Here is a 12,721-nt window from a genome sequence, read left to right as displayed (position 1 = left end):
TACTTGGCACTGGGGCTTTGTCTCAAGAAAGTTCCAGTTTCCCCAGAGGGGACCAGGAAAGTCTCCATATGCCAGGTTCGCTTTCCATGCTGCCCAAGTCCACCCTCTCTGCACTGCTTGTCCACAGTGGAGTTTGTGCCCACTTGTTTTGCAGTGTGTTTGGCACAGCTGTGCTCCCTTCTGCTGTATGGAGCTGCAGCCAGGCAGCAGCAGTGTCCCTCACCTAGAACTGGCCGTGGCATCTCATCATCCCCCAGCCTGTGCCCAGGTCATGGCACAGCCCCCATACAGGCTGGTGCTGTGCGTTAGCTTCTGGGGCTTGTGTCACCAGCGGAAAGGAGATCCTGTTCCTCTCACAGGAGGGACTGAGCCAACGTCAGCCCCAGCAGGGTCTTGTCCTTTGCTTTGGGCCAGAGTGAGGACATTCACTGCAGTTTCTGTGCCGACTCAGGATAAAATATCACACACATGAACCTGCAAAATTCCCCAGAGCAGGCAGAAAGCATCCTTTTGGCAGCAGGGGCTGGTGCATGGGGACCGCAGGCAGACCTGGGGCACAGCGCTGCTGTGGAGTGTGTCCAGAGAAGCACAACGAGGCTGGTGAGGGGTGTGGAGAACAAGACTTGTAAGGAGCAGCTGAGGGAGCTGGGGCTGTTTAGTCTGGAGAAGAGGAAGCTGAGGGGAGACCTTATCGCTCTCTACAACTACCTGAAAGGAGGTTGTAGTGAGGCAGATGTTGGTCTCTTCTCTCAAGTAACTAGTGATAGGATGAGAGGAAAGGGCCGCAAGTTGCGTCAGGGGAGGTTTAGATTGGCTCTTAGGAAAAATGTCTTCTCTGAAAGAGTGGTCAGGTATTGGAATACGTTGCCCAGGGAAATGATGAAGTCACCATACCTGGAGGTGTTCAGAAAATGTGTAGATATGGCAGTTCAGGACATGGTTTAGTAGGCATGGTGGTGTTGGGTTGGTGGTTGGACTTGATAATCTTAGAGGTCGTTTCCAACCACAATAATTCTACGATTCTATGATTCCTTCTGCCTCCTCCCTCCAGCAGCATGGCTGCATCCCCACCCCAAGCACTGCTCTGTAGCTAACAGCTCCTCTCGCCTCTGCTTTCCAGACACGGCACAAGAGAGATGGTCTGCGAGAAGGATATCTTTCCCAAAAACAGGTGTCACATCAGATACCTCCAGCTCTTCTCAACGGTGAAGTACAAGGTGACTCTGACAGTCACGAATGCTCTGGGCAAAAACTCCACCACTGCCACCTTTGACGAGTTCGCCATAGGTAAATTCCACGGCAGCAACTGGCCTCTGCAAGACGGTGTTGGGGTTGACTTGCTCTGCACGCAGCAGTGTCCGTCACAGCGACGGGCCAGGGAAGGGGCAGGCTCTCCAAATGGAGCCTCTGTCTATCCATGTGTGAGATGGAGCTGGGGTGTGAGCCACGCTGGCATCCACCCCGTGCCCCCCTGATTCTCATGGCCCTGCTGTAAGTGGTGCTAGCACCTGAGCATCCTGGCAGAACCAGGCAGGATGCCCAAAGGAGGTCCTCATGCTGGTCCTGTTGGTGGCCTCATGCCCTGCCTGGTCCCATCCCCAGTGCTCCAGATCTCCTGTGGTTGCTGAGCTTCTCCCTGCTTGAGGGGCTGTGGATGCAGCTGCCAGGTACTGGGGCAGAGGGCTGTGAAACTGGTGTGGTCTAAATGGCATTGCCCTTCTTGCCCCTGTGAGTGTTCCTAAAAGAGAGATTTGGTGCTTGTGCTGGAAGCAGAGTCATGAGAATTAGGACTGGAAGAGAAATTAAAACGTCCCATCCTCTTCCCCCCATCCCTAGTCAGGATAAAGCCCTCCCAAAGTCATCCTCCACCAGCCCTTACCTAACCTGCTCCTAAAAACCTTGTTCCCCCTTTGCACCTCTTCGCTGCCCCACTCTGGCAGCTCTGCTGCAGGGATGCTGCCTGACCATGTCCAGATCTGCAGTCAGGGTGCTCCTCCAGCTGTGAAGGACCGGAGTGGAGTGAGCAATTCAGTGCCAAGCACAGCAAAGCATGGAGCTGGGCACAGAGATTTCGCCACCAGCCAAAGCCAGCTTACAGCCAGTGCTGTGACAAGACTGTGCTTCCTCAAAGAACAGGAAAAATGAGAGAGAGCAGAGTTCAGGAACATGTCAAAAAACAATTTTCTAGTTACATGTGGCAATTACTGGACCAGAAAAACAAGTAAATGAATCCTTGAAGTGCAGCCAGCGGTCAGTCTTTGCCTTCGAAGCGCTGTGTGTGCCAGTCCCGAGTGGCTGGAAATGCCGGAGTGCAAGAAGAGGAGCTCCACTACTATCCCAGATTTTCCCTTTCTACCCTGAATCCTGGTAAACATCAAACAAGAAACAAAGTGCCAACTGTGAACAGAGCAGGGAAATTATTTTGGAGCAGGGACTATCCTGCCATGTCCCTGCAACCGTGGTCCAGATTTGCAGCTTGTGTTCGTCGGTGGGTTGCAAATGCTGACAGCAAGGCCAGGAGCTTAGCAGGGAAGCAATGGAGTTTCAGTCACTTGGGTGCCTTTAAATGGAAATTATTGTGTTTGTGGAAGATACACTCCTTAAAAATGAAGGTAACCTCCAGCCTGCAGGGCCCAGGGCAGCAATTAAGCTGCATTTTCTGAGTTCCTTGCATTCCCTCCTGTAGGAGTTCAGGGCATCATCTTGTAACATCTGCATCCCGCCCATGCCCTGCCTGGCTTCCCAAACATCTGGTCCTCCATCCAGCACACAAGGGCAACCCCCCTGGGGAAGCACACCCAGCTGCAAGCCCCGGGCATCCCAGCACCGGCACAAGCCGGATCCAGCCCAGGAGTTTGAACTCAGCCTGGGTCGGAGGAGCATCAAGCAGAGGCCAGCACTGCCCCGGGCCAGCTGTTAGCATGGGTGCAATATCACTGCCTTTTGCAAGAGCGACCAGCGTGGTGCAGGGTGCCTGGACATGTCCCGGGGGTTGCAGTGGGAGGCGAGGCCCCCTGGAACCACCTGGCAGATGCTCTGACACCTTCCAGGATGGCACTCAGGGAGGGGGCAATGGGACAGCGATGATAGCAAGGGCTGTGTCTTGCACCCCAGAGCCAGCCCACTCCCATAAATGTTCCAATATGTAGTAGCTTTGAAATCTCCACGTTCTGTACAGCTATGAAATTCTCCTCCTCAGGATTTGGTACGGCTGCCATGCAGAAGCAGCGCAGATGCAGCAGTGATTGAGTGTTCAAGCAGGCAGTCGGCAGGCTCAGCAGAGTCGTTACGGGATGAACTCAGCTACCGCCGATCAGCAGCCACCTACCCTGAACCTTGTGCCGTCCCAATGTTTCCAACTAAAACGAGTGCACAGTGTTAGTGTATTTGGCCAGGCAATTTTGCCACGGGATGCTAGCTCTCCTCGCTGAAGCTTCCTCATCTCAGTGTCCCTCCTGGGTCTCCTCTTTGTGGCTGCAAGCCTGGGGGGTGTCCCAGCGTGGTGGGTGCTGGCCGTGTGGGTCTAGCACCCAGTAGGTTCCCTGGGGAACTCTAGCAGCGTCAGCTGGGCTGAGTTCTCATCTTGGAAGCTGTGTTGGGTTTTGTTCTTCTAGGTGGAGGGGCAGAAAACCTATGGCTTGGAACAAAGCCATTGTATCAATTCCTTGGAAAAACGCTGTGTGAGAACACTGCAACAAGTGCATGTATCTTGCTGAAAGGGAGAGATAGTGTCAACCAGCAACTGCACCATGCTTCTCCTAAAATCCCAGTGCTGCAGGTGTCAGAGCCTGCCTTGTGTTTTCCAGTTAGCCTAGAGAAGACCATCGCACTTTCTGCATGAAGGTTAAACCTCAGGTGTGAAGCCCTGATCTCGTGCCCCGCTGGCGATGGAGCAGCATGGAGCCAACACAAGAGCAATGTGGGACCTGTAGCTCTACCTCCTGGTGATGGCTGAGCCAGGAGCCAGCCCTGCTGCTGGGTCAGACCACCCACCCAGCCTGGGCAGACATAAAAAGCCCCCTGGGAAGGAGTGACCTCCTTCGGTCTTGCTTCCTCTCTCCTTTCTCCCTTCCTGGAGCCCCCAGCAGAAATCCCTACCCCAGCGGCTCGAAAGATGGGCTCTAATTGAGTGGAAAATGACTGGTACTTTCTTTTGCTATCCTGAGCCCATGCCCTGCTGGCGGTCACGCCGTGCTGGTTATTAGTAGCCAGCTGGGAGGGGCCACTCTGCATTGTCATTTTCAGTGATGTCTGGAAGAGGTTTTCCAGCCCTCTGGCCCCCGTCTCTCATCAGTAGGAGATCCGGGTTGCCTTCCTCCATGTCTCGCTCCTGGAAGTTGTTTTCATAATTACGCCTTCTGCGAAGTTATCAATACTAATAAAGGTGAACGTGGGGAGGACAAGGGTCTGCAAAGTCCTGCAGACATCAGGGCTCCAGCCCCAAGGCAGAAGGAGGTGGGAAAGGGGGTGGGGAAGCTGGAGAGGAGAGGGCCTGGAGGCAGAGGAAGGTGTCAGGGAGGAGTGAGGTACTACACTAGTGCGTCAAGGAGCCACCACCTCCTTTGTGATGGCTGGGACAGCGTGGGGACATCTATGGCTCTCCAGGACACATCCCCACCTTCCTCATTTGTCATTCAGCCCAAGAACGAGGTAGCTGGCATGTTCATCCTTCAGGAAAGCAGGGACATCGCTGACACACAGCAGTGCCAGCATGCTGCCTCAGCACCTTCCTCCTCATGTGAGCCCGGGACAGAGTAGTAGGAGAAGATGAACCACGTTAGGAGGAAGGCAGCCTTGGACAGGGCCTTACAGGCATGGGTGCATTCCCCCAGATTTTCCACCCAAAGTTTGTGTGACAACAGGAAGATTGTTTGATCCTCCCAGCTCTGGCTCTGGGTTGATTAAGAGGCAGAGCATCTCATAGGGGCTGCGTGAGGACAAACATGTCCATGTCTGTACGAAATTCAGAGTCTCTGAACACGGGTATACAGTTGCCTAGGCAGAAGGTCAGTTCAATTCATACTACTTAGGGAGGCAGAATTAAATTACCTAGACTGACATTTGGCTAAGACATGGAGTTTAATATCCCTCTGCTCATGGAAAATGCCAGGGGATATTTAACAGCCGCAAGGGATCCATTTTAGCGCTCGTTGGAGAGACAGGATGGGCAATGGGCCCCTCTATGCTGCAGGGTCTCAGCTGCCTTTCTGAACCGCAGGCTTCATTTCGAGATGTGTCTAACAACAGCCATGGGCGATGGATAGCTAAAGACTTGCAGTTAAGCATGAGCATGCAGAGCCTTTAGCAAAAGCCTCTCTCCATGGCTCTTCTTGCACACCGAGCCCTCGCTTGGATGCAGCAGCCGAAAAACCAAGCAGGAAGAGCTGTGAGCCGACTCCGGCCAAGTCCCGTGTCTCCTTCCCAGGAATGTCTGGAGATGCTCCCTCAGCTCTGCGGGATAGTATTACATCTGGTTTTGTAGCCGCTTAACCAGTACTCAGGCTAATGCCCATCATCCATTATTATTATTACTATTATTGCTTTTATTACGTTACTGCCTGCAGGCCCTCGCCGAGGACAGGGCTCTATTATGCTGGCTGATGTACAGCCAGACAGCTCCTGCCTCACCATGTGTGGGCTAAATGGAGGCAGACAAAGGCTGGGGAAGGAGGAGCGCCTCATCCCTGTGTGCCGAGCAGGGACACAGGAGGCTGTGGAGGATAAAGGACTCCTTCAAGGTCACATAGAAATCGAGGAGCTGGACACAGACTGTCTCCCCTCGCTCCTCAGCTGGCCCTTGCGGAAGCGGCCCTAATGTTTCCCGTGATGAGCACTGTCCTAAGAGACATCGGTTTGTCCTCACTGGACCGGCTGCCAGACCTGCAGTCCACTTCTCCCGGCTCTTCTATCCCCACTGCCTTGGAGGGACGTGGCAGAAAGAGCTTCTGCTTTGTGCTTTTGGAGGGGCTGGCACTTCTGCGCTTTCTAGCCCGGGCAGGAGTCCCACAGATGCAGGGACACATAGCGAGGCAGCAGGACAGCTGGTTTTCCCATTAGCTCGCAGCGTCGTTTTAAGGCTCGCTGTAGCTGGGAGCGCAGCCCCCTTTGATGACTGGGCTCTGCTGTGCTTGCTCGGAGCCAGGGCAGCCCTCTCCTGCGTGCCAGGGACAGTCTCCAACCCGCAGGAGTGGGGCTGGGGGTCACATCCCTGCAAAATGGGCAGGTGACTCCCACTTCGGCATCAGGGCACCTTTTTTTATTTTCTTCCACCCAACTGCAGTGGCATCTCTCACTGCTGCCCAATCACACGTGCCCTCTCCAGCACAACTGCATTTAAGCATCCTTCTGCCATGGCTCAAGGCTGGCACGCCAAAAAGCAGGGCCAGGCTCCCTGCATTACCCTGTGGAGTATTCCATCGCGTCCATCCCCAGCCTAGTGCTTTCCTTCCCACTTCCTCGCTGCAGAGCCGCAGTCTGCAGTCATCTGCATTCGTTCAGCTGAACAGACTTTTGTTTCGCAAACCGAGCCCACTGAGCCAGCACTGGATTTATGCTTTTCCGTATGCGTTTGGACTCCAAGTCCCTGTCGATGGAAGCTGATGTCCAGCCCGAGCCCGGGGATTTGAAGCGAGCGGAGGAATTGCACAGCCATCTGGAGTAGCTCAGCACAGTGCAGCCCCAGCATGTTGTCCCTCCTGCTGAGGATAAAGCTGTAAATGGACAATTGTGTCCCATCCTGCCACAGAGAGGGGTCAATGGGAGTCAGGAGGTGACACTAGGCATCTGTGGTCATGCCCGTGGGTGCTTGCTCACCAGCCACTCCCGAAGCCATCAGGAGCATCCTCTGCTGGGGATGGAGGAAGCTGTCCAGCCCTCCTTGCACTCACTGCAGCAGAGGGAAGGCAATGGGAGGCAGGAGAGGCTGTCAGGATGGTGGTGAAGATGGCAGTGAAGGAGGACTGCAGCAGGGTGTGTGTCAGAATGCTGAACAGGAGGGCTGAGGAGAGGGAGGTGGTGGTGCACTATGTCTTCGGGTGAACAGGGCCAATTCTGTGTCCCACCAAGGTGGCTGGGCTGTGGCTTCATTTCAGCATCCCACCCTCTGCCTCGCCTGCGGCCAAGCAAGTGGCTATAGTAGCATCACAGGCTGGTTTCTCCTAAGAGGAGCAAGTGGCAGCGGTGCAGTGAGGGTGTCTTCCTGGGGATGGTTGCTGCAATGCCACCATCATCCTGGAGCAGAGACGGAACTGAACGGCACACACACTTCTCCCCTTGCAGCAGACTGGCCCCACGTCAGCACCTCATCCCATACAGCTTCAAGCAGGGGAGAGATGCCCTTCATGCACAGGGCAGGGTTGCAGACAGCAGGCAGGCAGGCTAGCGAGGGAGCAGCTCACTCGCCACCACCTCCTCCTTCATCTCTCAGGGGCGACGAAGCCCCTGCATGGACATCACACAGCAGTTGAACCCCTGGGGTCAGCATGGAGAGGAGGACCTCTGAGTGCAGAGCCCGAGCTCTGCTAGGCGGAGAGGGGCTCTCCAAGGCCCCAGCATCCCTCCTCCACGCTTGGGAATGGAGTTTGGTGCTGACATGTTCACAAGCTGCTGCTCAAGGTGGTCAGAGCCAGGGGACCCTCCAGAGATCTTCAAACCAGGAGGGATCTTCATTGGCCCTCATGTGGACTTTGGAGGGGCTTAAGAGCCCTCCAGGGACGGGAGGACTCATGTGCATTGCTATTCTTAGAGTGCACAGAGAGCCCTCTTCCACCGCAGGTACAGCTGTGCGCCCAGCTCCCTGTGCCCAACTCCTTCCTGGCCATGAGAAAAGGAGGAGTGTGGTTGTACCCAATTCTCAGTCTTTTTGTAGCTGTGCTATTACAAATTGGGACTTTGAGCTCTTGGTAGTTGAGCAAACACGTGGCGAAGAGCAAGGCTCACTCTGCAACTGGCAATGCCATTTATCACAGCAGTCTGTGATTTGCTCCCAGCACTCCAAGAGTAACTGCTACTTCAAAGCACATTGCATAGCTTGCAGCCAATTAATATTCACTTGAAATACTTGTAGGCAGCAGGAAAATATCCTGGTATCCCAAACGCAGAGCAGAGCTGAGACAGAGATACTGGGGGTGCAAGGTGACCATGGCAATCCTTCGCCCTTGGCAAATATGGTGTGCCAACGCTTTGAATCCCCAAAACCCCAGCCCTAAGCCCAAGGGTCAGAGGTAAGCGGGTTTGAATGTGGGTCAGACATCCAGAAGTCAGGAAGTGTGAGTAAAGTGCAGGATTTGGGCTTGGTGGTCTCCTCTTCCTGACCCAAGTAGCCCTGGGGAGGAGGGATGCTCTCTGCCCTGGCCAGGTTCCTGTGTGTCTCCAGCACCAGCACCTCCTTGACAGTGGTTATTTTGAGCCGGGACATCTGTACCACTGACCTGGACAAGAAAAGGTGACTTGCATCTAATTAGTTTGGGAAAAGGATATACTGAGTGTTGGCTGCTCCACTTGGAAAGCACACAGCGCAAAGCCCAGCCGGCTGTGCCGAGGGGTGTAGGGAAGGATGCCTAATGCAAAGCTTTATCAGACACCTTCTTCTCTTCCAGTAAAGCCGGACCCTCCAGAGAGTGTGGTGGCCAAACCTGTGCCAAATAACCCTCGGAGGCTGGAGGTGTCGTGGCAAAACCCCTCATCGTGGCCTGACCCTGAGTCTTTCCCACTCAAGTTCTTCCTGCGGTATCGGCCCCTCATCCTGGACCAGTGGCAACACGTAAGCGATGCTGAGCTGATGGGAATGGGAGGTAGCATGTGGAAATGGTGACTGGGAACAAGTTGCACTGGGAACGAGTGTTCAGAGACTGAAAAAAATGTCTATTTACTGCCCAGGCAGCCCAGACCCTTTTCTTCTCCATCTCTGTCTCTCCTCCCTTCTGTCTTCCTCTCCATCTTTCTTTTAACTCACATTCTGCCTACAAATGGCTCTGCAGGCTCTCCCCGCTCTGCATTTTCATCCATGCCCCTTTCTACTTTCCATACATATGTTCTATATAAAACCTGCCAACGAGATGTAAAAGGCATTTAAAGTATAAATGTCACCACATTTAAATGCGCCTCTGCCACATTTAGATTTTGAACTGAAGATAAAATACCGCTCACCGTAAGTCAGAGCACAGTCACAGAGCGATTGGCACGATGTTATCGTATTTCTTACTTTTATTTCTTGTTTCTTTAAAAAAAAATAGTCAGTGAAATCCTTGGCAGCCCGGAGGACAGATTTCATTTGTTAGCTGCAGGAAGATAACGAACGTGGGGGTTTTTTTTCCTCTGTGTGCTACTTGCATGCTCGACTTGTGAAGGAAAGCAATCTGCTGCTCGAGGAGAGGTGCTGCGACACTGACATAGCTCATCCAGCATCCCCTCTGCGTCGACCTGGGCCAGTCGAAAGCAGATTAGGTGCTTTGCTTGATAAAGCGTTTTGCCCTAAAAAGAAAAGGCAAGTAGGAGGCAGTGCCTGGTTCCCGGGGAGCAAACTTGCATCGTGGAATGAAGAGGGGTTTTCTGCTGGCCCACTCTTCACTGGGAGAGCAATGGCTGAGAGAGGGGATGGGAGCCTTTGCTCATATCTCTGCCAGGCATCAGTGTCTCAGCCACTTTTTGCATTGGTTGGGTTTTTTGATGAGGGCTAAGAAAGCAGGGGTGGAGTTTGTGTATTAGTTTGCAGTGGATATTTTTTTTTCACTTGTGGGAGAAATACTTGAATTGTAGAAGCCGTGAAAGAATCAACGGGAAATACCAAACACAACGTCAATTTTTTCAAGGTGTGAAACTGTTGTAGAAAACACTGGTGTTTTTACCCTGCCACAGCGTGATCCAGCCAAGCACTCTGAAAATGCAGAAGTTTGCATCTGAAAATGGTGGGAGAGCCAGTGAGCTGCCTCCTGCCTCAACACCCTCAGGCTGACTGGTCCCTCTATCACTGGATATTAGATAGCTTATTTGTGGGGTGAAGCCATGCCAGTCCTCTCACTGCAGGGCCTCCCAGGGGATGGTGTGACCCCTCCATCAGTGCTCTCAGGCAGGCAGCGACGGTGGGAAATACGTGGAGGTGTTGGCGACACTGGTGGCAAAGCCATTGTGGCTGGAGAAGGCAGTTCTAGGACATAAAGACTGAATTTCTCATATTTAAAGATGCCCTGAGCTGCAGAGAGAGCTCAAGGTACCAGACTTCATGGTTGGTGCAAGGAGGGCTGGGAAGAGTTCATCTCCTGGCGTTCCAGCAGGGCACAGCAGTCCTGGGTACCACTTTTAATCAATATCCTCTTGCAAGAGGCGTGTCCCCTGTCACTGGCTGATGGAGAAGTGTGTTTGAGGAACAATTTGCTCAGTGAGCAAGTGCAAGCATTCAGTGAGTGAAGTACCAGGCTTGTTTTCTGACTCTCTGCCCCGATGGCTGGGTAATGAAAAATCTGATTTGTGGATGATTTGAGGAAAACTGCCACTATTCATCAGATGAATTATTTGCGAAGCCTAATTCAATCAGCTCCCAAACACCAGGGGATGGCAGTGCTGCAGCAGCTGGAGCTGCTCCAACCCCAGAACCCCTTGGCACATTCAGCCTGCTTAGCCCAACCAGGCACCCTGCAAATACAGGGGTTTGCACCCAAAAAAAACCCTGCCTATGCCAGCAATCTGGGAGCTTGCCCTTGCCATGCTGAGCTCAACTTTGCTTGACCTGTTGCTTGTTGGCATCTTGGGGAGCATCCCCATTCCCCCACATCCAGCCAGGAGAGGGAAGGACATGGTTTGGTAGGGCCAAGCCGAGCTCGGCCATCCAGCTCATCCTGTGGTGGTGATGTTGGGTCTCTCCTCAAAGGGACAAGTGCCATGAGAAACGATGCAGCGGTCATACATGCCATGCTTGCATGACAGTGTCATAATTCTTGCCAAGGTGAAGGTCTCCTGCCACAAGCTTCCCCCCACCTTGGCTCTTGGTGTCCCCACTGGCTGCCGGCATGGAAAATCCTTTGCACACAACCTGCTTGCTGACAGCGGGGCAGCCTGGGAGCCAGTCAGGGAGAGGAGAATTCTGTGCCAGCAGCCAGAAGGAGCTGGGTACCTCATGCTCTGGCACGTCCCTGTGTGCCCACAGTCCCCATGCTGAGCCGGGCACTGCCTCCTGATAGCAACCCACCTCTGCACCTGCTGTGGGTTTTAAGCATCTCCTGCCGTCCCCTTGGCAGCCCCGGGGGAAGCCCAGCATCCCTGTGGGAGCAAACCCACGAGGCAGCACCGGAGACTGCCCAGAGCCAGGAGTATCCATGCAAGCTCCGCTCACACGTGGCGTTTCTTGGCAGAAGAAGCAGCTCCCTTTTCTCCCCTCCACCTCCCGTTATCTTTCCAGGGTCTGATTTATGCACAGCACCTCGGCAGGCAGGACCGAATGAGCGCTAATAGGATCAGATGGATGTCGAGCTGTCGAATACCGTAGGGCCTGATTCAATCAGCGTCTGCTTTCTCTGAGGCTCTTCCTTTCAGGATTTTAATAATGCCAGGGCTTGGCACCAGAAGATGAAGCCGTCTGTGGCGGGAGCAGTGGATCTTATCAAGACCGCCGCTGCGCGAGCTAGCCATAAATGCAGTTTCCCTCCCAGAGGGAGCCGGGTGATGCTTGGCCCAAGCATCCCCCCTCATCGATCAATATCTGGGGTTGACCCAGAGCCGGGGGGACACCCTCGTCTCCTTGCTAGCGCTTTGCAAAGGTGGGTTTGAGGCCCACCATGCCGTCTGCACTCCCTTTCCAGTGCTCAGCAGCACCTTTCCGCTCAGGCCACTTAGCAGCTCTCATGTGTCAGTTTGCTCTGGGAATTACAATGATGTGCTCTGGGAATTATTATCGTGGAGAGATGATGATGATGTTTCCACGTGAGCATGTGGCAGCCCATGCGCGTGTGCCGGATGCTCCTTGCACCACCATGCTGCCTCGCAGCAGCTCCCTTGAACCTGGGCAAAGGCATTTCCCAGCTGTTTGGGATGCAGATTTGTCACATCGTGTCACATCTGGTGGCCACCACTCCCCCTCCACCCCACCAGCACCGAGCTCGCTCTGAAACTCAAGCAACTTTAAAGTCACGCTCCTCCCTTTTTGGAAGAGGGGCTGGTGGTTTCTCTGCTGCCAGAAGAGAGATGGGATATTTGTAGCCTAAACAGGTTTTTTATTCTCTCCTTTTGGCAGAATCTCCCTTTCTGTCTCCTAAATATAAAACATTAAATGTTTAGGGTATCCTTTATTTTTCTCCTGCTTTTAAGTTTGTAATTCAAGCCAGATTAGCGTGGTTTCCTCTTCTGTTTTATAGCCCCATCCTGGCCCCAAGCGAGCTCTCCTAATGCTCTCAGATGTTCCTCTAATGGCTTACCTAGGCTGGAACTGGATACCCTTTCCTAATGGATTGCTAATAGCCTGTTTCTGGTTTTACAGGCTCCTTCAGTTAACTTGCAACAGCAGCAACCGCCACGCTCACACATACGATCTCCCTGCGAGCACGTCTGCATACTCTCCCCTAGACACAGGCGGGTGGTCAGGCACCATCCCAAGCATCTTTGAGGAGCCCAGGGCAGGTCTTACACCCAATTTGCTCCCACCCTGCAGTGTTCGCTGTAGCAGGATTGCCCCTTTTCCCAGTTTTTGGGGGGGAGATGAAGTGTGCTGAGCACTGAGCAGCTCGGTGCATAT

At 53.6% G+C, this 12,721-nt stretch overlaps 1 protein-coding gene across 9 annotated transcripts in view; it reads left to right on the top strand.

The window, feature by feature from the left end:
- The window catches only part of CNTFR (ciliary neurotrophic factor receptor), a 213,335-nt gene that overhangs the window by 189,384 nt on the left and 11,230 nt on the right, over positions 1-12,721 (top strand). For all 9 annotated transcript variants that reach the window (XM_075411628.1, XM_075411625.1, XM_075411627.1 and 6 more), the window contains 2 exons: positions 1,121-1,287; positions 8,598-8,761. In XM_075411628.1, the coding sequence (XP_075267743.1) occupies positions 1,121-1,287; positions 8,598-8,761 (331 nt within the window). The remainder of the gene's footprint in view (positions 1-1,120; positions 1,288-8,597; positions 8,762-12,721) is intronic.

The sequence above is a fragment of the Opisthocomus hoazin genome, chromosome Z (assembly GCF_030867145.1).
Source record: "Opisthocomus hoazin isolate bOpiHoa1 chromosome Z, bOpiHoa1.hap1, whole genome shotgun sequence".
Classification (NCBI taxonomy): domain Eukaryota; kingdom Metazoa; phylum Chordata; class Aves; order Opisthocomiformes; family Opisthocomidae; genus Opisthocomus; species Opisthocomus hoazin.
Note: the sequence above shows the minus strand (reverse complement) of the source record. Positions and strands in the feature narration are given on the sequence as shown.